The sequence below is a fragment of the Ochotona curzoniae genome, unplaced genomic scaffold, assembly GCF_017591425.1.
Source record: "Ochotona curzoniae isolate NIBS_2020 unplaced genomic scaffold, NIBS_Ocur_1.0 contig_3255, whole genome shotgun sequence".
NCBI classification, from domain to species: domain Eukaryota; kingdom Metazoa; phylum Chordata; class Mammalia; order Lagomorpha; family Ochotonidae; genus Ochotona; species Ochotona curzoniae.
This window is the reverse complement of record NW_024465777.1, coordinates 3,750,957-3,776,276: the sequence shown is the minus strand read 5'-3', so window position 1 is coordinate 3,776,276 and position 25,320 is coordinate 3,750,957. Positions and strand designations below refer to the sequence as shown.

Below are 25,320 nucleotides of genomic sequence, written 5' to 3'. Positions count from 1 at the left end.
TGGGCACTGTGCCCAATGGAGGTATCAAGCCCATGCATGCAGGGCTGTGGGGGGCAGAGCTCAGCTGGCGTCACAGACCCCAGGAGGCCATCTCCCCACAAGCTGTGCAGCCTCCACCCCCACACAGCCTGCCACGGCCTCCAACAAGTGGCCTGTGCTGCCCCTACCTGTAGTGGGCATTTCACTGCCACCTGGCAAAACCATCCCAGCACCTTGGACGATCCCTTCTGCCCCTCTCCTGCAACTCCACTGGGTGCAGCATTTTAATGACTCCCCCCTGATGTGGGAGGTTTGGGGAGACACCCCCAGGTGCAGCTTTCTGCAAAGGCGCACCCTAGGAGGCAGCAGGTGATGGCTCAAAGGCTTGGGCTCCTCACACTCAAGTGGGAACTTGATGGAGTTCTTGGCTCCTGGCTTCTGCCAGGCCCAGTCTTGACTGTAGCAGGCACTTGAGGAGTGAACCAGCAGATCGAAAATCTCTCTCTACGTTTCATGTAGAATGAAAAGAAATACACTGAAAGCACTCTTCAGAACTTGGGAAGCACATTTTGTCCCTGAGGCCGTGTGTTCCTGGGGAAACGTCTGTCTGGTTACCAAGCAGATCGCTTCTCGGCCTTTTGGCTAAGACCAAGTATGGTTGCCAAGCAGATGCCCCACTTGGCCCCTTCCCACACTCTTCTCGCTACTCCAGCTTTGAGCCTGATACCCCTTGGACGAGGGAAACGGAATAGAAATGGAGGAAGTAACTAGGGTGCTCTGGTTCCTATGGGCCGTCTAGGACTCAGGAGATGAAACCCAGCGTGCCTTGGACAGCTATACTCCCCAGGCAGTGGAGGGAGGTTGTCCTCCATCACAAAATGCACCTTATAGACAGACAGACAAGCAGACAGATGGACAGATGCGAGAGGCAGGCAGCGACTGTCTTGGCAGCTCCCTCCCTCCTTCCTCTGCGTCTTCACAGTAATTATCTCCATGTGGCCTCTTCCCAGAATTCAGAGTTGCTGAGGGAGAAAGCGCAGCTGTACCCTGTCCAGTCATTAGCATGGTGGTTGGCGTGGATGAAGTGGGCTTCAAACCATCTTTCACAGACTTGATGCAGACGGACGTCTTGAGCATGAGTGCCAGATCATGCTGAGAACACACTTCCGGGTCTCCTTCTTTTGTCTTCCTTGGGGCTCACCTCAGAATTCTTCCATGATTCTACTGATTCTCTGCCTCCCTGCCCCTGCCCTGCCTTCGTGCACAGTAATTACGCCATCATTTATGCTCGGGATAGCAGCTGTCTGCAGAGCGTGTAAACATATCCAATCTGCCTGCTGGGCCCCCAGCGGTTAGGGGACAAGGAACCCTGGTCCCCAGCCTCCCAGAGAAGTGACTGAGACTTGGTCCCCATTCCTTGTGGGCCACTGTGCTCTGCGTGCAGCAGCCCTGGCTCCCCTAACTCAGCAGAGCCAGGCTCTCATCACTCTGGAGGGACCCAATTGCTTGCTACTTTAGAACTGGGAAGTGGCCCAAGGGACCACGTGGTGTTGGAAACCCACGCTGTGGGGTGTGAAACTGGCACTCAGGGAGAACAGAGCTTGGGGCCTGGCACAGACCAAGGGCTGGAGAGGTCCCTGACCAGGGGATGAGGTGGGGAGCAAATACTGCCAGCTCATCTGTTGGTCCCACTTGTATGCTTGCCTCAGCTCCCAAGCAGTCACCATCACTCTCACCCACCCCAACCACATCTTTCACAGCCCCAGGGGGCCGTGCTCTTGGTCCTCTCACTTCTAGGCCTCTGCACCTGCGCTTCTCCACTGTGACCCGCCCCTGTGCCTCTTAATCCACCTCCTCCAGAAAGTCTGAAGCCTGGCCCTCTGGGAGGGAGTTACACAGCCTGGGACATGAATGTGCATCTCAGTACTGCCTTGCTTGACATGAGGGGCTCATTCATCCATCTCCTCAGTAGCTGTGGAGGCCCATGGGGCTGCCTGTCTTGCTTCCTGCTCCTTGCCTCGTGCCTGGAATAGTGCCTGGTACCCAGTAGGTACCGAAGATCTCTGATATACAAAGTTAAGACCTACTGTGGTCCCAGCATTCACTCTGAAGACAAACTGACTTTGCCCCATTCTACAGAAGAGAAAGCTGAGTCAGAAAGGCGAGGTCCCTGACCAGTAAATTAGTGATGAAGTCAGCGTTTGGAGAACCCAGTCTCCCAACTCCTGGTTCAATATTTTTCTCACTAATACCCCTCTCCCAACAGTCCTCAAACTGGGGTGTTTCTACTTCCTGTTTCTAAAACCCAGCTGGGGTGGACTTATCCCAGCTGGGGTGGACTGAGAAGTCCAGTGGCTGCTCCCACGGCACTGGGGAGAGAGAGGAGGTGAGAGAGGGCTAGACCGGCTGCTCCTTCTGTCTCAGGATGTACGTGAGGCTGCTGCTTTGGGAGCTTTTATTTACACCTGAGTTAAGGTGGAAGAACAAAAACCCTCCCTTCCCCACCCCCTGGCCAGGGCTGGGCAAGCAATGGAGGGCAGCTGTGTGGAGCACCAGGCCAGAAAGCTTGGAGCTGTGTCTGTCAAGTGCTCGGTGAAGAAGGAAGTCCACTGCAGGAGGCTTGGTTTGATAACACAAGTCTTGGCGGGGGTGGTGGGCATGCCACCAGGCTCAACCACTCAACTGGCAGCATCCAACACAGGCTCACAGAGCAGGACCAGGCGATTCACAACCTGGGAAATGCCAGTCCTGAGTGCAAGAGCCGCAGCCACTATGGAAAGCAGACTGGCAGGGACTTGCGAGGTTGCATATGGAGCTCCCACCTGACGCTCCCACACACCCAAGACACTTACACAGTAACTTACACTTAAATGTTCATAAGCAGCATTGTTGATAATTGCAAAACCGACCAATTACAGCACAGAAACAATCCGGACACCTACTAGCTGCTGAACGCGTGCTACAGCATGGCACAGCTGCATGAGGGCTTGGCACAGAGGAATGTAAGGTTCTATGCCAAGGGTGGACCTCGAAACCTTATGGTCAATAGGAAGTGTCACCAAAGGCCAGCTATACCATGCTGCTGGCATGAAGGAAAATTCCAACATGTAAATCCATGCAGACAGCTGCCCAGGGCTAGGGCTGGGGTGTGGAGGACCGGTGGGATGTGAAGGCACCACTAACGGGTACTATGTTTCTTGTAGGGATGATAAACATGACCTGACGGGCCTAGGATGATGACTGTAAAAGTGTAAACACACACACACTCTCACCACATTATAAACAGAAAGTGTTAGTAGCTTTACTGACAATTGTCAAAAATGGGAAATGAAAATGTCTGGTACCAATAAAACGGGTGCACAAGCTTGAAAAAGAATGAGCTACTGTTTATGAGACCAGAAGGAGCGAAGAGTGCAAGCTATGAAAACGCTCACGCAGTATGCCATGGAGGTTCAAAGCAGAGAAAACGAACCCATGGTGAAGAGTCAGAATAGTGGCAATTCCAGGAGAGCCTGCAGGGACCCTGCCAGGCCACACAGTGCTCACTCCCTGGACCTGCAGCAGGCCACACAGGTGCCACTAAGTGTCAAATCCAATGGGCTTAGTATATAAGATTTATGCATTTTACTCTAGGTTTACCTTATTGCTCAGAGTTTTTAAATTTACTTTTCATTTATTTGAAAGGCAGAGAGAAAGAGCAGGAGGAAAGAGACTCTTCCATCTGCAACTTCACTCCCCAAATGGCTGTAATGGCCAGGGCTGGGGCAGGGTGATGCTGGAGCCAGGACCCTCTTCTGGGTCTTTCAAGTGAGCACAAGAGCCTAAGCACGCGGATCACCTTTCGCGTTTTCCTAGGCACACCAGCAGGAAGGCGGAACAGAAGTGGAACAGCCAAGTATAGTTCAGCTTTGAAGACAATTATGTTTCAGAAAAGGCTCCAGTGAGAAGACCAGGTTCAGATCCTAACGTCAGGCCTTAGGTGAGTGTTTGCCCTTCTTGGCATTGATTCCCCATCCTTTGACATCAGCCCAGTTGGCTGCAAAGCATCCAACTGGCCCCGACAGTTGGCTTCCCAATCTCTCATCTCACATCTCTTTGTCTCAGCTTGCTGGGTGATCTTGCAGGTGCTTGGCACTGGTGCGGTGAGAAGGCAAGGGGGCTGGTTGCTTAGGCGCCACCTTGTTTCTTGGGAAAGTGGGTGGAACACACCGGCACTAGGAGGGAATGTCAATTTCAATATGAATCATCCGGTGCATCCCAGCAACCTGCTCTGGGAATAGATACCCTGACTCACTACGCTCCAGGCAGGAACAAGACTCGTTGCTAAAATTTCAGATTCCAAGAGAAATCAGCAAGAGTCCAAGTATGCTCTGAGAAATGGGGGTGGGGGCAGAGAATCAATGTAGAATCACAAGAGCAGAGGGCCTAGAACGCAAGCCCCTTCCTGTGGCTGGAGACCAGGCCCAGAGGAGGCTGCTGGCTCCCATGGCTGCGGGTTCTAGTGCCAGACTCCAAGGCCTCTGAAAACCTTCAGTTTCCTTTTATTTTCCCAATGACCTGCTACTCTCTTGTAGAGTAATAAATTATGCTCTGTGCTGGTGGGAAGCCTTTTAAAAAACAAGAGAGAGGGAAAGAAAATGACCAAAATGCATCTTAATTAGACACTGCTGGGGAAATAAGCTTTTGTGGGAGAAGAGGGCAGAGCACAGGGGCATGTGGTCGGCAGCTCGAGCGCTGGGAGGCTCTGTGGGCTGTCACGCACGAGCACTCTGCTGTGGCAGTCACTAACGGGGACCTGAGGAGCAAGGGACGGCAGCTGTCAGGAGCTGGCCCAGGAACTGTGGCTCCGGGCCGCAGGGAGACCACCCAGGGGCTGTGGCAGCAGCTGTCTAGCGCCTGCTGGCTCTGCCTGTCCTTCAACGTGGGAGGTCACTGCTTCCGTGCCACTGCCCTCCTATGCTGGGGAAGTGTCCCCGTGACCAGGGCTTCCCATCCACTTCCTCTTGTTACTGTCGCTGGACTCTGGGCTGCCAAATCACGGGACTATAGAGACCCAACCTGCAATAGCCAATGAGTTGCAACATCACCAGCGCCTGTAAGGCTGGCAAACGGTCCTTTTGCAAAAACAGAACGCACTCAAAGTACCCGGTCTGTCAGGCTCAGGGACCAAGGCAGCTGACACAAGTTTTTCCACGAAAAATGGAACACCAAAACTCACAGAAGTGAGAATGGAATTGCTACAGAAAACACAAAATGCTCTGGTTCCAACCAAAGAGAAGAGGTGAAAATTGTTGGGAAGGGTGTACACACCTGTGGGGGAAGAAACGTGTCTTCTGTTTGGTGAGGACTCCCCATGTGCCATCCCCCCATTTTACAGGGCAGTAAGTGGAGGCCCAGAGAAGTCAGTGGTCAGCTCATTGACAGTAGGGTTGGGCTTTAAACTCAAGCTGAGATGAAAAGTGCTCCTCACAAGCAACAAAGTTAGAGCAGGTGGTGCAGAAACAGGCAGAGGGCTGGGAAGCAGGGGGCTTTCACATGATCTGGCTAAGCTAAGCTTATGAGGGAGCCATGCCAGTGGAGAAGCTTTCACTCCCATGAAAGACCCAGTCAGGCTGGCGTACAGGCACATGTACACACAGGCGTGTGCACACCCATGGGAGAGTGTGAGCAGTCTGTAGAAGACACTGCTCAGCCACACAGCAAAAAGCAATTGTAAAAACGACATCCTGGGGCCTGGATTAATTCCCTCTCCAACATCACACTGGCTCCATTTACAAGGCAAAGATGATTTTTCTCTCTGCTAAGGCCGAACACTCCCAGCCTGTGATCTGAAAAGCATGCTGTGTTCATTTTGCCTCTTAGTTCTCCCAAGGCCATAAATCATCGCAGCAAATGGGGATTTAGTCAGCTGCCCTATCGGGGCTCCTCCAGGCGGAGGCGGAATCCAATCGGGGGCTTTCTCGGTGATCCCAGGGCTGGCTCAGAGCAGGGGGACGTTGTTTCTGGCCAGGTAAGCACCTCTGCCTCAGCAGGGTCAGCTGTGCTGATTGAGCAGGTCGGCTACTTTTCCAGATCTGTCTGCTGACTCTCAGCGTGCTGGGTGTCAGGAGGGCAGAGCAGGTGAGGCGTCTGCTCTGGGCATGGCCAAAAGCTGGGCCTTGGGCCTATCTCCTCTCTGTCACTCCAGGCCAGGACATGGGACTCAGAAATCGAGGCCACCCAGGATACAAAATATCTCCCTGCTCTTCCTGCCACCTGGATGTTCGTTAACTGTCCCATCTGGCCGTGTCTCAGAGGAGGCACAGAGGCGGGGGTCAGCTGGGCCTAAGCCAGAAACAGGCTGTGTCCTCTGCTGGTGGCCATAAGAGATCTTAGGAGTGTTTCCGACAGGGCCTGCTGAGCCGGAAATGGGTAAAACAAAGTCTCAGTGATGCCCAGTTGCCTGGGACATGGCATTTGGCTGGAAGGACACTTTACCCAGAGGTTTTATCCACAAAGCTGGCAGGGAGGAAAGAGGCCAGAGGCGGGTGCTAAGTGAGAGGGAAGAGACACCACTGGGCGAGAGGCTGCAGAAAACAGGTCCAGGCCCAGGGGGTGCCCTTTCACTGCTGCTCCCATGAACCTCAGCGAAGTGGGCCCCAGTAGGAATTCATGACCCTTTCTGTGTCTATACAACCCCATAGGCCCTGGGGTTGAGGCTGCAGTCACCCATGTGCAGCCCACGCAGGGGATGTCGGAGGCTGCTTGGGTTGGTTCTGTGGGCCCAGCTCCACCCAACAAGGCAGGGTGGGTGCTGCCCTCAGCTGGCCACACCCAAAGTGTCCTGGATCTGCAGGGCTCAGCTACATTGAGATTATTGAAGACAGCAGTGGGCAAGCCCAGGAATGATGCAAGCCATCAGCTGTGGGGGTGCAGCCAGTGGCTGAGCCCTGCTCCTCCTCTGTCTCTGGGAACAGAGCTTGAAAGTCCCTCCATAGCCCATCACTCCCAGAACACGTCCCAGGCTGGGAGAACACCTTGCAGCCCCAGACTGTGGGTGTGCTATGAGTCTCCGCACCCCAGGACTCACATGCAGCAACAATAGTCACAGCACCCACCTATTCTCCCTCGCTTTCATGCATCAGGCAGGTCCTGAGCTCAGGGTCCAAGGTCACCACTGGTTTCACTCCACAGAGAAACGGCTTTAGGGAGAGAGGCTCCTGCCCAGGGTCACACAACCAAGAATTTTCAACTGGGTCTATCTGGCACCAGAAATGTACACTTGATCTTAGCCAAAAGGCCGAGAAGCAATTGCACCAGAAATGTAGCAGTCACACCAGCAAGAACCATTCCTAGGGTGACCTGTGACAACCTCTGCATGTCTCCCTCTCTCTCTCTGAGAGCCTCTGGACAGACCCCAGAGAGGCCAACACACTCCTTGGCAGAGCTGCTGGCATCTGACCTGGTGCCAGTGGCCCCTGCATCCATGGCAGTCAACTCTAGGCATGGCAACCAACCCACTTGTGCTAAGTGAATGGGTGGGCAAATCCACACTGGCTCTCCCTTCCTGCTGCCTGTCTTCGTCTCTCTGCTTCCCCCCTTCCCAGGAGCCAGCCAACCAAGGGGGGTTGCCTAGCTGGCAGAAGAGGGAAGGTCCTCCTTACGGCTAGGAGGGTGGCAGGTGCTGGGCTCCCAGGGTCCTCCCAAGGCCACTCCGGGATTACAAACACCCCCAGGGGACCACGGAGCCCACAGAGACTCACTGTAGTAACTGCCATCCTCGTTTATTACAAGGGAAATCGTCTGTCACTCCCACCTCCCTGGCCCCGCTGCCCCGCCCCATTGGGATGTTCTGCATGTTCATATGCTCTCATCTCTGTTTTCATGGCAGGCCCGGTCTGAACGATGAATGACCAGGCATCCAGAGAGGGTAAGGCACTTGGACTTGGCCACACAGCTCAGCACAGTGTGGGGACCTTCCCCAGGTTTCCTGGTTCCAGCTCTAGATTTTCTTTAGCACTCCCAGTGACCCTGTACCCTACCGGGCTCAGGGGTGGGAGGGGAAGCTGGAGGATGGAGATTTCAATCCCAGACCTTGAGAAACTTGATCAGATGAGATGTGACAGAGCCCAGTTCCTCCCGGAAGTGTTTCCTGTGATAGCCTGGGCAACGTCCCGAAACCAGCAGCTTGCCACCCTGACTGTCAGCACCCTAGGTGGCTGTGAGGAGCTTTGAGAGAGGGGAGGGCAGCTTTCCCGCCTGCTGCCTCCCAAGGAACCCGGGGACTTCTTCTCTAGGAATCCACTCTGGACTCTATGCACAACTGACCACTTTGGCATTACTTTCAGCAAGTCAGAAACGAACCCCTGTCCAGTGTTGGCAGAGCACATCCAGTGGCCACTGAGAACACATAATGTAACACGCCTCAGGAGAAATCCCGAGGACTCAGGGGAACACGATGCCGTCTTCAAGGGAAAGGCAGGGAAAGGACATGATCAGGGTACCTAAGAGGGAAACACACAGGAAGTAGACCAGATGCTGAGAGAGATCGCGTGTCTGTGCCAAGCATGCGCCTTTTTGCTTGCTTTATACCTTGATGTTGCTTTCCTTTTGTCCTTTCGGATCATTGGAAAAACACTACATAAAGTCACTCAAATCCACCCTATGCCCTGGTGGGTCAGAAAGGTTATACTGGGAACCGGTTAGGCAGGTCCTTATCACCCTTCCTGCGGCACGCACTCCTGGCAGCTCACCCGTGTGGAGGCCACCTGGGGGACGCCACCTCTTGGTTTGTGATGCAACCCTGCTGTGCAGCTCTTCTGTGGACGCCCAGGCAGCACATGGGAGACACCCCTGCCCCCACAACCCCTGAGGTGCCCAGCCTTGTTGGCAATGGGTTTGATTTCTCCCCAGCCGCATTCTGCAAGAGCAAACCAGATCTCTGCTCACCTCCTCTGTGGGCCCACAGCTCCAAGTTTTGCTGCTGGAACGCAGTCAACCTAACACTGCACCAAGGCATCTCAAAGGTCTATAAGCAGCACCCCATTCCAAGGGAGCCTCCAGAACAGTCCAGAAGGAGGAATGCAGTTCTGGAATCCACCCCTCACCCACTGACTCCATCCTCCCCACTGTCCCTGGGCCTGGAACAACCGGCTTGTGGCTAAGGAGGAAAGAAGCAGAAAACAGAATGGGACATGGCGAGCATTCCCGGCACCAACATGGGGGACACCAACTCACCGAACATGCTGCCTTCGTAGCCGTCTCTGGTGAGTGGACGTAGCTCATTCCTGCCCATGGCATAGCGCTTGTAGCTCTGCCAGGCAAACTGCATCATCTGCGAGAGAAGAGGAGCACGGGGTGAGGACTCGGGCACCGAGCACCACTCACCCAGCGTTCCCTCGGCACCAGGACCCTAAACTGCATCTCACACAGACACACACACAAAACTGCAAACTGAGGGAAGCGGCTTCCTTTCCACTGCCTGGAAAGCCATTCTCCACAGAGAACTCCACATTTCCAGTCTCCCCATAGGCTTCTTACAGGAGACCCAGAGAGCTCTGGCTTGCCTCCAAGCCACCATCCTTCAGGGCCCAAGAGAAAAGACACCTCTTCCATGAAGCCCACACTGGTTTGCTGCGGCCTAAGTCATCCTCTGTGGGGAAGGAGACCAAGTTTCATCAATCAAGAGCGCCTGCTGTCATCTAACAGGACAAACCCTGAATCACTCTGGAGACAAGGAGCCTAAGCAAGGACAGGTGAGGTCCCTGCCCAAGAGAACTACTATGTTGGCTATGGGAAGCCCCAGACACCGGTGGCTGCCAGCTGGCACCTGCTGGGCCCTTCAGTGCCTCCCCATCTCGGCCTCTGCAACCACAGACCCACACATTTCTCCAGGCAGTCCCCAGATCACATGCACACCTATTCTGGCTGACCACTCACTCTGTAACAAGCACTCACTCTGCTAAGGACAGACTTGCATCTGGATGAGATCCTGTAAGTGTGGACTTGGCCTCTACTCCCAGAAACTTCTGTGTCACCGCTTTATGCTGTCAGAATCTTTCTGGAACCAGCTCTCATCACTCAGTGCGTTTGTGCGTGCACGTGCATGTGGCAGTCTGCTGCTGTGGATGACCTGCTGCACAGAGGCCATCCTCTGTGTGTGGCCCCTATCCCCCAGCACAGGGCAGAGACGGCTGCGCTGAGGCCAGCAGCAGGAGCCTCCGTGCTGGGTACAGCGCTGCTCTTTGGGTGCCATCGTCAGCACCTGAGGCATCTGCCATGCAGTTAGTGCAGTGTTCCTTCCCTCTGCCCAGATTCCGTGATTGATATTCACATATCACATGAAGATATTATGGAAAACAAGGCTAAAACAGAGACATACTGTGTCCTGGTACAGCTAGGACAGAATAAAATTGCTTACTTTAAAGAAAAGGGGCAGGGAAAGAAATAAGGGGTTAGGCTGGCACGACTGTTCTTAGAAATCTCACTCCGGACTACTGCAGAGCCTGACAATTCACACTTAAAAACAAATGACAGGAAATGTTCTCCAGCACGTTGGAGACATCAGAACCCTCATGAATACACAGTGGGAATGAAAATGCTGCCGCTGCTTTGGCAAACCATTCTGGGGGGAAAATCTGCAGGTGGGATTTCCTGGGGACTTGGCAATGCCTTTGCTGGGTGCACCTCAGCAAAGAAGGGTTCACGCAGCAGGCTGTGTGACAGAGCAGCTTCATTTCCTGGGTGTTCCCAGCATGCTTGGCCAATCTTGTCGAGATTACACAAACTATGCAGTGTGTTTGCAGACACCTGCCTTCTTCCTGGGAGCCTGGATCTTGGCCACATGGGCAGGGGGTATCGTGGGACTAGCTCCCAGCAGGGACCTAGGCCTTGAGTCTCTGAAGAGCCTGTGCAGTACACAGGTTCCCAGGCACCGTCACAAGTTGATGCTGCGGGAAGTTCAGGGTATCCTGGGTGACGCCCGGCACTTGTACTTGGTCCCTCTGGGCGGCTTCCCACTAGCTTTTTCCCTTTGCTAGTTTTCCTTTGTACCTTTTCATTGCAACAGATCATAGCTGTAGATAGCATTATATGTCTCAGGCCTGCAGTTAAATGAGTAAAGCCACTGCCTGCGACACTGGTATCCCACACGGGCACCCTTCAAGTCCCAGCTGCTCTCTTCTGATCTAGCGCCCTGCTCATGTGCCTGGGATGGTAGCAGAAGGTGGCCAAATGCTTGGGCCCCTGCCACCCACATGGGAAACCACGAAGAAGCTCCAGGTTCCAGCCTGGCCTAGGCCTGACCATGGCAGTCATCTGGGAAATAAATCAGCACGTGGATGATCTCTGTCTTCCTCTCTTTCTTTCTCTAAAACTCTTTCAACTAAATAAATGAACAAAAATGTGAACCATTAAGTATTAGGCTAAATAAAAAAAGCCAGACACAGAACACTGCCCAGTGCACACATTCGTGGCCTCCAACGTCCAGAGTAAATCCACACAGGCAGAAAACAGATCAGTGTTTGCAGGGAGGGAAAGGTAGGGAAGTGGGGCATGACATACGTGAGTGTGAGGTCTTTGTGGAGTGAGGAGTGTTCTAAAATGGAATGTGATAATGATTGTGCAATGTGGTGACAACATCTTAAAAACACTGAACCCCACACTTCCCAGAGGTAAATTCTATCTCAGTAAAACTGTTACTGAGTGGGCGATTGGCACAGTGGTTAAGACCTGGCTGGGATGTTCACATCCCATACTGGGATGCCGAGTGGTCAAGCCCTGGCTGTTTTAATTCTAGCCTCCTGCTAGTGTGTATCCTGAAAGGCAGTAGGTGATGGCTCAAGTCCTTGGGTTCCTGCCCTGCATGGCGTAGATCTAAATGGAGTTCCCAGCTCCTGGCTTCAGCCTGGCCCAGCTCCAACTGTTATGGGCAATTAACCCATAAGCAGCAGCTGTAAGATCTCTTTCTCACCTTCTCTCTCTCTTTCAAACAAATAAAAATATATTTTAAAAACTATACTATGGTTAAGGCTGGTGCTGTGGTGCAGCGGGCGGGTTAAGTCACCCTCAGATGCCAGCATCCTATATTGGGGCACCAGTTCTAGTCCCAGCCATTATGCTTCTCATCCAGCTCCCCGCCAGTGGGCCTGGGAATGCAGCAAAGGATGCCCCAAATTGGGTCTCGGCCACTCAGGTGGGAAACCAGGAAGGGATTCCTGGATCCTGGCTTTGGCCTTGGCTGTTGTGGCCACATGGAAAGTGAACTGGAGGATCTCTGTGTCTCCTCTATTACTCTGCCTTTCACATAAATAAATAAATCCAAAAATATATATATATATCAAGCTCCTGTTCTGCTTAAAATAATTACTAGGTACAAGGAACATTGTATGGTCCTTGACAGAAACACCAACATCATTTCAGTAACAATTCTGCCAAGAACTCAACTCAAAACCTGAACTGGATCGAGGAAAAAAAGATAGTTCAAACCCAATGGTATCTACAACACAATGACTCTGCTCTTTAAAACCACAAAGCCCCCCCAAAAAGGGAAGGACCCCGGCACTTTCCGACGGAAGGAGTCTACAGCAGTCAATGTGACAGTTGCTCCGGAATTGGGTCCTGGAGCACAGGTGACGTGACTCTTGCTGTAAAGGACATTACTGGGACAGCTGATGAAATCTGCAGGGGACGGAGGGACCAGACAGCAGAATCCTGTCAAGGTTCATTTTCTCATTGCCATGGTTTCAATTCCTACGGTTATACAGAGAAGCGCTACTGTCTGGAAATACATGATGGAGTAACTCAGGAGCAGGTCCACTGTGTCTGCACCTTTGAAATGGTTCAGCCAACACTCGCATACGTGTGGGCGGCATCCGCTATGACATACTGAGAAGTATGCATTGCGCACAAATTGCAAATGAGCAAAAGAGGGAGAAAAAGCCAACAGGATAAAATGTTCACATGTGAAGAACCCGGGGAAGGACAAACATGAGGTCTTTTTTAGGGCCTGAACTTAAGGTTTTTTTCAAGCTCATTGAGGGATTCCATCTTTACCAAATGTCTACGTGAATAATTTCCTTTTCCTCCACATTTTCTGTTAGGACGATGTGCCCACCACTGCTCTCCTTGCGGTTCCTCCTCCCCTAGCTCCTCAGATTCCGGCTCTATGCAGGCCCTGGCCAAGCCTGGACTCTTAGCCTCCCAACTCTGGTCAGAAGATGGAACCCAGTGAACAGATCAGAAGCAAATGATTTGGGTTTCTCCTTTCACCATGTCCAAGCCTGGGGCTCACCTTAATCTATTTCTTCCTGAACCCCCCAAATATTTCCCAGAAGTCTGGGGGGCCACTGTGCCTGCTTTCCTGTCCAGCTTCTGGGACCCTCCTTTCTCTAGCACTCAGGCCTGTGTCCCTTGCTTTGCTCTGCAGCCTGCATCCTCTGCTGTGGTTTGAGTATGGTCTATGCCCTGACAGGATTGTGTGCCTGAGGTGTGGTCCCTGAGCAGTTACGGTACCGGGAGGGTAGAGTGGTCAGGACCCAGGGTGCACTAGTTACGGCTCCCAAGTGGGCTGTAGGGAAGCAAGTTTGGCTCTCTTGTTCTGTCTCTTCCTCAGGTGGCCATTTCCCCTTTCTGTGTCCCCACCATGATGTAACATAGCACAAGGCCGGCAACCAGGAGCCAAAGGGCATCCTGCTCTTGGACCTACCAGCCTGTGAACTCAATATGTCTCTTATTTATAAAGCATTCAGCCTTAGGGTCTGTTACAGCACAAGCTGGACTAAGACATTCTCTCAGACAACTTAAAAACTAGGGTGGATTTCCATCTGTCCTTCCATCCATCTGCCCACCCACCTGTCCATCTATCCATGTATGTTTAAACAAAATTACTGGAAGGCAGAGTTAGGGAGACAGAGATCTCTCAAATGCACTTCAGAGGCATTTCCAAATGCCAGGTCCTAGCAGGAGACTGGAACTCTATCTGGGTCTCCCATGAGGGTGACAGTGGCTCAGGTCACCTCCTGTTGCTTTCTCAGCGGTATCAGCAGGAAGTGGGTAGGAAAAGGAGCAGCCAGGACTCAAACCAGCGACAGTATAAGATGCCAGTGTTGCAGGAGTTGGCTTCACCTGAGGCTCCACAAGGCTGGGCCCATCATTTTTATCAAAGGTGTACCAGCTCCCTGTAGCAAAGTAGAGCAGTCCTCCAATTCTGCCCACTGTTCTCATCTTGTTATCTTTCTTGCCGTCTTTACACACATTTATCTTGGGTTCTTCCCGTGATTATGACATAAACATTTTCAATTTTATTACTAAGGTTGTGTTACTACCGTTCTTAATGGTCACATAATGACCCAGCGAGTAGATGCATCACCATTTACTTAAGCTCCTTCCCATGTAATCAGATGCTTTGGTGATTTCTGGTTGGAGCCTATCATCAGTAATGCCATAGAGAACATCCTTGTGCACAAAGCCTTTCAACTTCTCCAAGAAGCTGCTAGGGGAAAAGGTTAATACTATGTGCACTCCCTTCAAAAGACCACAGCCAGGCAGCTGGCTCAGCCCGCCGCCGTGCAAAGCGGTGTCACAATTCCGTGACAACACAGCACAGCCATTCCTGGGGTAAATCAAATGAACCAGGAGCAGGCTCTGGTGCCAAGCGCATGTCTCTGCAGGCTGTATCTCACTTGATTTGGGCAGCTGGGCGGCTTGACATACTCAGTGTATTCCTATTTAGAAATCGTCATGCTAGGACTAAATAAATAGGAGCCATGAAGTAGTCAACAGAAATTTAAAATGATGTTTTCCAAGGTTTAGCAGCAAGCAAAAATGCTCATTGTAGAAGATTAAGTTGGAAAGCTGGATATCAAGTTACATACTATCAAACCCACTGGCTGGGGAGGCACAAGGCAACAAAGTGTCCTGTTGAAGCTCCCGGCTTGGAGCCCCAGCCCAGCTCACTCCCAATTCCAGTTTCCTGCTCACGTGCACCCAGAGAGAACAGGAGATGGCTCTAGTACCTGGGACCCTGCCACCCCCATGGGAGACCAGGATGGAGTGTACCAGGCTTCTGCTTTGGCCTAGCCCAGCCCTGGGTATTGTGGGCCTTTGCAGAATAAAACAGCAGGTAGCAAATTTCTCTCCATCTCTCTTCTTTTTGGAAAAAAAAAAAAGACTTAAAAATTTAAGGAACCTCATTGTTCTAGCTATGTGTCCTAAAAACTGACCAGAAGGAAACATACAGAAAAACACAGTGGTTTCATCTGAGAATGAAAAGCTTAGTGATTTTTTTTTATTGATCTGTTTCCTAACTGCACACAACACATGTCTAGAGATAATGGTAATGTGGAAAATGGAAAATGAAAAATAAAAAAGGAACAGGTCAGAGGTGGAATACTAGTCCATGGGCCCGCATGCAGCACAGCAGGCTTTGCTGACACCGAGGATGCCAGCATCACCAATACCAGAGTGCTGGCTCGAGTCACAGTTGCTCCGCTTCTGATCCGGCTCCTTGCTGAAACGCCTGGGAGGTCCAGGTACCCAGGCCCCTGCCACCCATGGGGGACACCCAGGAGGAGTTCTGGGCTCCTGGCTCCGACCTGGCCCAGCCTTGAGCTTACTGGATATTTTGGGGTAGAAAGCAACAGATGGAAACTCCCTTTGTGTCTTTCAAATATACAAATCTCAAAATGGGGGGAGGGACAGAGGTGTCTGATGGTTGGGACTGAGCTGGGTTTTGATAGAAAAGGGAGGGCCAGAGAAACAAATAGGGTCCCACGCAATGGCACAGTAGGTTAAGCCACAGTCTGCAGTGCTGACATCCTAAACGGGCACCTGTTTGAGTTCTGGCTGCTGTACTTCTGATTCAACTCCCTACTGTGTGCCTGGGGAAGCAATGAAAGATGGCTCAAGTACTGGGGCTTTGGTACCCATGTGAGGTACCCAGTCTCCTTGGCTCCTGACTTTGGCCTAGCCCTGGCTGTTGTAACCATTTGGGGAGTAAGTCAGAAGATGGAAGATGTCTGTATTCCTTTTCTCTCTGTAAGTCTGCCTTTCAAGTAAAAAAAAAAAAAATCAATTTCAAACAAAAAGAAGGAAAAAAAAAGCACACATTCAGATTTCAAAGACAAACAGAACTTGAAGGCCAGAGACATCATCTACTCCTAAAGTCCCACTTCCCAGAGCGGGGAGTGACACACAGAGAGGTTAACAGGACAGCAGTGACCGTGCGTCCCACGACTGTGGGACACGGAGGGAGCTAAAGGGACAGCATCAACCGGAGTCAGAGCAACAGACATTGAGCAGGCACGTGGAGAGGACAGGACAGCAGGAGTCGTGATGTGGGCTCAGGTGACACACCAGCAAACACAGCTCTGCCCCCAGCAGGCTATAGCAATGCAAGGGGGGGGCGGGGCGGTACACACTGTCATGGTGTGTGTGTGAGTGTGTATGTGGTGTTGTCTGCCAGAGGAGGCGGCTCCAGGTGTACCCCTCTCCTTGCAACAGCCTGTGACATGCAGAACAGCCGCCCCCTCAGCACCCCCCTCACCCGTGCACCCCACCAACACAGCAGACAATGCCCTGGCGAGGAAGAGCAATGGGAGCCAGAGCCCAAGACGCCGCTTCAGATCTTTCTTCAACAAAGGATGTTCTTGTCCACCTGAACAAATGACAATGACATGAAATCGGAATGTGAAAAATATTTACGAGCTTCGGGCAGGCACTGTCACTTTGTTTAAGATTCTCTTCCCACCCTCCTCAGAGCTCAAGGAGAGTTCTTTTCTGCAGCAAAGCACCTGGAAATCTGCCATGGTGTCAACCAGGGACAGATGCCCCGCAGCCCAAGGGCCCCAGAACAATGAGTCCAGGGCAAGGATGTACTTGAGGGAGGAAGGGAGGAAGTGGGGTGCTGACAGAGGATTCTCGAGGATGGAAACTATGAAGAATGAGCACTGGGAAGTTCTAGGAAGGGCAGGGAGTGAGGGGGATAGGAGGGTGAAGACGCTTCCCAGCTTTTAAATATTTATTTTATTATTATTATTTTGGAAAGTCAGGCATATAGAGAGGAGGAGAGACAGAGAGGAAGATCTTCCACCCGTTGATTCACTTCCCAAGTGGCCGCAACGGCCACAGCTAAGCCAATCCAAAGCCAGGAGCCAAGAGCCTCTTCCGGGTCTCCCACACAGGTGCAGGGTCCCAAGGTTTTGGGCCACCGTCTTCTGTTTTCCCAGGCCACAAACAGGAAGGTAGATGGGAAGTGGGGCTGCCAGGACTTTAGCTGCTAGGCTACCACGCCAGGCCCACTTCCCAGCTTTTAAAAATAAAACTCACACTCATGTGTGTGCACCAGGCCAGGTATGGCAGTGAGCCAGACCACAGTGGCTGCCCAGACGGAAGTGGATCTTCCCAGCCACTGAGCCGAGGGCTCTCATCATGAGGTAAAGCCCCATACTGACCCTGGCCTCTGTGGCCCAGGTGCAACACTGGGAAGGGCGCGGTCTCTAAGCATCCCAACATCTAACGACTCAGAGACAGCCACGAGGACCCTGGACAAAGCAGCAGCTGATAGCTTGGTACCTGGAGATCCACCAGGTGTCTGGTTCTTTCACAGTGGGTGAGGCAGTGCAACACAGCCTGCTGCAGAGAGCCCCAGCCCATGGTCTACAGCAGTGCCAGCCAATGAAGCAAGAGGACAGCCCAGAGGCCTGGATTCTTAGGCAGTATGGCCACGTGCTTTCCACCAACAGCCCTCGGCGGCAGGAGGAACACCTCCACGTTCCAGCACTGGGGGCTATGCAGCTGGCAGGGATAGAGCCAGCGTTTGAAGCTGGGGTCTGGCTGATTCAAAAAGCCGTGTCCCTTCTATCTCACCAGGCTGCTCCACTGTCTAATGAGCGAACCAACAAAACACTGACCCTGTACCTCCGGACAGCATGCGGCACACAGAGAATCAAAAGGAGACTGGCTGGCTGCTGCCTGGTGCCCCAGCTACGTGGCCCATCCCAATGTCTGCTTCTCTTTAAAAAGGAAAAACATCCAAATCTGGCTCTTGAGAGGCTGGGCCTGCCAGAAGGAAAGGAAGATTTGGAAACATGAAAGAGGCTGAATCTGTTCTTCTGCCCAAACTTGAAGAAAAAAGAAACCAGGAAAACACAAAGGCCAGAGACAGAAGACCGAGCTGCAGCGTGGGCAGCAGTAACCTCCTGCGGGATTTCTTAAGGAGGAGGCCCATTCCAAGTCCAGCCTCGACAATCATAGTCTGGGGGCCGGAGTCATAGTGTAGGCAGTGAAGCCTCCACCTGCAGTGCCAGCTATACGCACACCTGTTCAAGTCTTGGCTGCTCCACTTCCTATCCAGCTCCCTGTTAATGAGCCTGGGAAAGCAGTGGAGGACGGTCCAAGCGTTTGTACCCCTGTGTGAGACCTAGAAGTGGTACCCGTTTCCTGGCTTTGGACTGGCCCAACTCTAGCCATTGCAGCCATTTGGGGAATGAACCAGCAGATGGAACTTCTCTGTCTCACCTTCCTTGTGTGTAACTCTGTCCTTCAAATAAAAATAAACAAACGTTAAACATACAAAAGAGAATCACCTTCCGAGGACTGCTCAGGGGCACCCTGTGCCTGAGCCAGGGGCCTTAGAAGTGTTTCGGGGTTCTAGGGGCTATTGGGACATGACGGGCCATGTTGGGAGCAAAGTAGTCAGTGCTGTCAACTTCTAAGAAACCAGCTTTGAGCACAGAAACCCTGGGGGCACCATGCTGCAGCACATGGTGCCACCGGTGTCTCCCAGTGGTCCTCCCTGAAGCCAGACTCTCCTCGGAGCCAAGGAGGTGGCCAGAGACCAGTCGGACACAGGAAAAAGGGGAGGACTCTGGTCCAGGGAAATTGTCTCCATTGGCACCTGAGAACCAGCATTTAACAAGCACCATCACACACCAGCCCCTGTGCCAGACACCATGATGGGGGGTGTCTCTCATGGACTCTACCACTGTCTCCCCGGGAAGCAGGGAGGAAGCCCATTTTACAGGCCAGGAGACTGAGGTCCGAATCCGAATGCTATTCCAAAGCACACAGGCAGTAAGTGGAGGACTACATTTCAAAGCCAAGTCTATCTGATTGTACCCTGTGTTGGCACATACAACAGGGCCCAAGACGGGCCAGGTCCTAGCCTGCACAGCACGTGCACAAGCTTGTGTGGGGAAAGCTAACAAGAGAATTCTGAACAAAGAAGCCAGTAAGTGGGCAGAAGGTGATGGGGGGAGGGGGGAGGAAGTCCCCTGGTGAGCTGAGACCTTAATTAGCATCCCTGGGAGAAGAAAGGAGCCCTGGTATGTCATTTTACAGCCAGCAAAGTGCAGCCAGTTTTTCTTTGTTCCTCCCAAGTTGCCACCAGCAGATTCCAAAGTACATATTTGTTTTTTTTTTTTTTTGGTAGGTTACAAGGGCTTGCAAAATCCACTGCTGAGGGTTCACCTCGGGAGAGAAAATTCCAAAGTGGTGAAGAGGATGACCCAACCTCTGGCAGGGGGGGAAACAGCTGCAGTCCAGCAGGAAGCCAAGGAGCCGCCGGCCCGTGGTCGCCCACCTCTGCCCACCTCTGCCCACCTCTACCCAGATCCAGCAGCTCAGTGTGGGTTTTCAGGTCCAGGCAGGTTTTCCGTTTTCTAGGACCATGGTGACAAAGGTGTGGCATGGTTTCTGGACTCCTCACTTGGGGGCCATGGTGCTTTCTCACACCAGCAAGACTGAGTTTCGCGGGACCCCAGGCTGTTTTCCTCGGCACAGCCAAGCGTACCGGCACTGTGCTTTCTTGGCAAGACTTGATACAGCCGCAAGCTGGAAGACAACCTAACCCCACAGGAGGCTGGAAGACATCAGGCGGTCAGATTTCAAACCCCTGAAGCAGACTAGGAGAGAACAATTAAGGACAAAAAAAAAAACCAAAAGCCTCTAATCGTGATGAACTAATGGGACAGGCTGAGCGAGAGGAAACTCAGCTCTTTAAGTGTCACACATCTTCTGAACTGTTTGAAGGCGCAGAATCAAAGCCCACGTATGCGGGCCTCGGGCTGCCTCGGCCTTCGCCTGCACCTCCCTCCCATCCATGCTTCCTGCTCCACTCCCTCTGCCCCCCGCCCCCCAGCTGAACACACCTGTCTCAGGCTCTATTGCCCTGGCTCCTAACACACTGGGTGTTCTCTTTCCTAAGCCGCCTGCAGATCTGGGGCTCCCTGCTGGGGCCTGTGAACCTGCGGCAGGACGTGGCAGAGCTCCCACAGTCTGTGCACAACAGACCCATCCAAGAAGGGAGACAAAGGAACTGACAGCTCAGACAGGTGAACCATCACAGAGTTCCCCTTCCCTGTTGTCGCCTTTGAGGTGCCACCCTGGGTGGATGGTGACTCTACATCCCAGAGACAGGCCTCTTTCAGATACAACCCTGACAAAAGAAAGGCCTTGGCGAGATGCCTGTCGCTGACAGCCACACGCCCGGTGTAAAGGAGTAAGCCGTCACGTCGTCTCAAATCGGAGCACAGCGGCTGAGAACCACCGCCGGATCCCGCGGCGTCAGTTCAGCCAGCAGCTGTGGGAAGGGAGTGGGTCTTCTCCAGCTGCTCCAAATGAAAGTAACATCAAGTCCCGGGACATTTAAAAATTTTTATTTTCAAAAATTTACTTTGTATTTATTTAAAAGGCAGATTTACAGAGAATGAGAGAGATAGATCTTTCAGCCATTGGTTCACTCCTCAAATGGCCACAACAGCTAGAGCTGAGCCAATCTGGAGCCAAGTGTTTCTTCCAGGCTTCCCATGTGGATGCAGGGGCCCAAAAACTTGAGCCATCCTCCACTGCTTTCCCAGGCCATAAGAATGGAGCTGGATGGGAAGTGGAGCAGCCGGGACTCCAACCAGGAATTCTGATACGAACATTCTGAACGGGATGCCAGTGCTGCAGGCTGAGACTTAGCCTGCTACACTGCAACAAGGACCCGCCTTTTTATCTCCATCTGACTTGGAAGGTAGACAGGCAGACACTCTGACAGACCTTCCATCTGTTGGCTCAGTTCCCAAATGTCCACAACAGCCAGAGCTGCACCAAGCCAAAATTAAGAGCCAGCAGTTTCATCCAGGTCTCTTATGCGGGTGGTGAGAGCTCATTACCTGCAGCGTCTCCAGGTGTATTAACAGGGAAGTAGGGCAGCCAGGACTTGAACCAGGAACTCTGGCATAGGATGCTGGCTTCCCAAGCAAGCAGCACCTTTAACCACTGCACCAATGCCTGCCACCCGCCTTCTGCCCTTCCCCGCCTCCCGCTCCCAACTCCAGTGCCTTCTCCAACAGCAGCTCCTGCCCACCCAGCCTGCTGACCCAAAGGACTGCGGCTCCTTTCGCCTCTCTTCCTGAGCAGGTGGAAAATATCCCTCTCATTTTGATCATGGACTTCGTCTTCCACATGTGAACCTGAAAAAGATGTAACCATTTGCCCCCAGGCCTAGCTGGGACCATTTTAAATGCCTGAGCCTAATGGGTCTCCACAGCCTCCCTCCCAGAGGGGGAAGCTGCTCAGTGAGAAGCCATCAGGACAGAGATGAGGCAAGACCAAGAATTTAGATGCAAGGATGCTTGCTCAGTGATTAGCAATGGCTATTTAAGCCATTAAAAGTTTAAACCCTCTTGAGGTCAGGGGAAGAACCAGAGGAAAATCAAAGGCACATTTTCTCTCTTCCCATGAGTGCAGCAGAATTTTAAAATGCAAAGCATCTCTAAACAGCTATTTGATTAGGGGTTTTTTTTTTTTCTTTCCCCCAACAAGGCTATGATAATTAGCAAATGCCTGGGAGACAAGATTTAAATATGCCAATCAGTCCATCTCAAGAGTTGAGCACGAACAATGTGGAATGTAATTACCTTTAAGCGATAACCACTTTGGTGGAGTTACAGACTGAACTTGAGATCCGGAGGCGACCCCTTCCCTAAGCTGGCACAGATGCTTTTCCACTCAAAAAAAAAAAAGCCCGCAGCAACGCCAAGTATTATCTGAAAATGCCACCAAGGTGACCTTTAAAAGGAATGACCCTCAGTACTTTGGGGCCTGAGAACTCAGCTACCATCTTTTCTCTAAGTCAGCAGGATGAAGACGATAACCCGCTTCACACAGGTGCCCACACTCTGCCTGCCCTCTCTCGCGCCCTACTTTCTCCATCTGTGATGATTTCTTAGGTGGGAAAATCATCAAAAACTTGAAGATTCACAGTGCTTTTTCACATCTCCTGCAGATGGGTGCTGTGTGGACAGCGGTCCATCATGGGACAGAGCAGTGTGCGAAGGGGAGAGTCAAGTGCAGCTGATGGGTTAGAAGCCTTTGGTTCTGCTACGCAGGGGATGCTGCATGGTGAAAAATGACTTTGGTTAAAATTAGGTCTTTCTGAAGATGCAGGCTATCCATTTTTCATCTCACCGACCGGGCTTTTGCGACCCTGAAAATAGCTTTTTGATGATATCGTGATAACGAAAGAGCTAAGGGAGTGGGGTGGTTTCACTTCTCCAGCCGGCGACTATAGCAACACGTGGGTCGTGGGTATAGAGCGACGTTACCAGGCAACATTCTGAAATGAGTAACGCATTCCCAAGTAATGGCTTTTATAATTAAAGAGTACCGCAAACACAATGGCTCCCCACACAAAGGGGGTAACGTGGAGACGGGGGCCCGGCTGCCGCTGCCAGCACCTCTCTCACAGTCTAAGTGAGGCTGCGTGCTCCTCGGAACCACCGCGGTCAGTAATTAACCACCTGCCAGAACATCAACCAGGCCGGCACTTTCATGACCAAGCCCACTCATTCACTAATGAAAGCCAGCAGTGCAATCTCCTGCTCACCATATCTCACATCACACCAGCGACAGTCGGGGTGCCGGCACCCCTCATCATGATAAACATCTCCTTGACTCACGGCCCCTGCGTGGGAATCGTCACTTCCAGTGAGCAGCATGCCCCAATCTCCGCTTCATCAAGCACACACTTTCACTGTGTGCTAGTAGAGTTTATGGAATCCTATTCCGCGGTCTGTAACCAGGGCCAAGAAATCTTCCGTCATTGCCTGTTATGTCCAAGAACATTTTGGAGGCACTACACCCTTGAACGTGACCCATTATTGGCTGTTGAGCTTGTCGAAGCGCCAGCAAGGGCTTTAATTCATAATTACATGCTGGCTAGACAACTTATCTGCCAATGGTACCTCTGCCTGCCACGACTTCATGGGAGAATAATGTTCAGTGTGAGGATACACGGAAAATGAGAGCTGTCTTGGGAAGAAATGTTTTGCAAAATCTATTTCCTTGACAACTGTTTTCCAAGCAAACTCGAGTACTGTAGGGTTTTTCCCCCTGATGGTTTTGAGCAATTCTGGTATCTAAAAATCAACATTGTCAAACACCTTAATACAAAAATCAGGCATCGAGATAGAAGCGATGGCGAAAACCAAACAAAAAATTAGGTTTCCAGTGTTCAGAGTTTTAAAACCCAGGAGGGGGCCCGGTACAGTGGCCTAGTGGCTAAAGTCCTCGCCTTGAACATGGCAAAGGTTCAGAACATGGCCCAACTTCCCATCTAGCTCCCTGCCTGTGAGCTGGGAAAGCAGTCGAGGATGGCCCAAAGCTTTGGGACCCTGCACCTGTGTGAGAGACGCATAAGAAGCTCCTGGCTCCTGGCTTTAGATCGGCTCAGCAGTGGCCATTGCAGACGCTTGGGGAGTGAATCATCAGATGGAAGATCTTCCTCTCTGTCTCTCCTCCTCTCAACATATCTGACTTTGCAATAAAAAGAAATAAATCTTTAAAAACTAATTAAAAATAAATAAAACCCAGGAGAGATTCAACACCGTATTTGGGGATTGTTGAAAACTGCGCCCAGGGCCTAGCACAGGTGCACACTGAGGACCCCCTGCACTCAGAACGGAGCACTAACGCAGTTCTCTTGTGGGTGCAGCCAGTCCCTGACAGCCCCTGCTGGGGTGCACAGAAGCCCCCAAGGCGTTGAAAGCAGGCCCAGGATGGGCTTTGTTTCCTTGAAATTACACAGCCCTAGACATGTTGAGCCCAACTTCAACCCTTCTGTCTTCCATCACGGAGTCAGATACCACATCCTCAGTGTTTAGGAAAGTCTCCTGGAGGGAGCCGGCCTGCTGGGTGAGGACAGGTCCCACTCCCAAGGCCCTGTGCAGCCCAGAGGTTGGAAGCTGCTTCACTCAGCTCAGGCTGACCCCTCTCCCCGACAGCCAGGGGATCACAGCTCAGCTACAAAGGTCACGGCAAGTCAGGATGGTATCTTCAAGCCAGTCTACCCATTCGTCCCCCTCCTCATCTCCCACATGGCAAGATGCATGACAGATGCTGGGGCCGTGGAGGGACTGAGTGCCCGGATGTGATGGGGATCACACTGTTTACCCCTTGAAACACTGTGAACCCCTTGAAACTTCATGTGTGTATGGGTGTGTGCATGCGTGTCCACCAGTACTACTTGGAGGAGATTACAGTTTCTATTTGATTAACATATAGGTCTATGACCCCCCCAAACATTAAGAATTGTGGTGGTAGCGTTGTGGTACAGTGGGTACGGCTGGCATCTAAGATGCCAGCATCCCCACATGAGAACCAATTCATGTCCTAGCTGCTCCATTTGCAATCCTGCTTTCTGGAAGTTAATGCTCCAAGAAGAGCAGCAGAAGATGGTCCAAGTCTGGGCTCCTATACCCACATGGGAGAACCAGAAGAAGCTCCAGACTGCTAGCTTCAGCCTGGCCCAGCCCTGGCTACTGGGCCATTTAGGGAGTGAATTCGCGACTAGAACACCTCTCTTTGTAACTCTTTCAAGTAAATGACTCAATCTTTTGAAGAAAGAAAAAAGCAGGAAAGGGAGGGAAAAAAAAATAAAAGGCAAACTGCTGCTGTGGTGTAGTGGGTGAAGCTGCTGCCCGTGGCACCAGCATCCCATGCAGGCTCCAGGCTACTCCACTTTTGACCCAGTGTTCTTTTTAATGCCAATCTCTGGGAGTTCTTGGGCTCCTGGACCCATGCAGGAGATCCAGAAGAAGCTAACTTCAGCCTGGCCCACCCACTCCTGGCCATTGTGGCCATGGCCATTTGGGAAGTTTATCAGTGAATGAATGGAAGATCTCTCTGTAACTCTTTCTATATATATAATTTTTTTTTAAAGAAGAATCAATTAAAAAACTAGAAAATAAATTTCCATGCTCTGTTCTAGAAACCCATCCCCAAAGAAGAGTGAGAAAAAGTTACACATTGGAGGCTACACGTGGGCTGGGTCCCAGCCCATGGAAGCACTGAATGAACTGCTGTCATTTGCTTGGGGGT

The 25,320-nt window shown here is 51.9% G+C and overlaps 1 protein-coding gene across 2 annotated transcripts in view; it reads right to left on the bottom strand.

The window, feature by feature from the left end:
• MAN1C1 (mannosidase alpha class 1C member 1) overlaps positions 1 to 25,320 on the bottom strand; it is a 124,383-nt gene that overhangs the window by 59,690 nt on the left and 39,373 nt on the right. For both annotated transcript variants that reach the window (XM_040979598.1, XM_040979599.1), the window contains exon 2: positions 9,196 to 9,292. In XM_040979598.1, the coding sequence (XP_040835532.1) occupies positions 9,196 to 9,292 (97 nt within the window). The remainder of the gene's footprint in view (positions 1 to 9,195; positions 9,293 to 25,320) is intronic.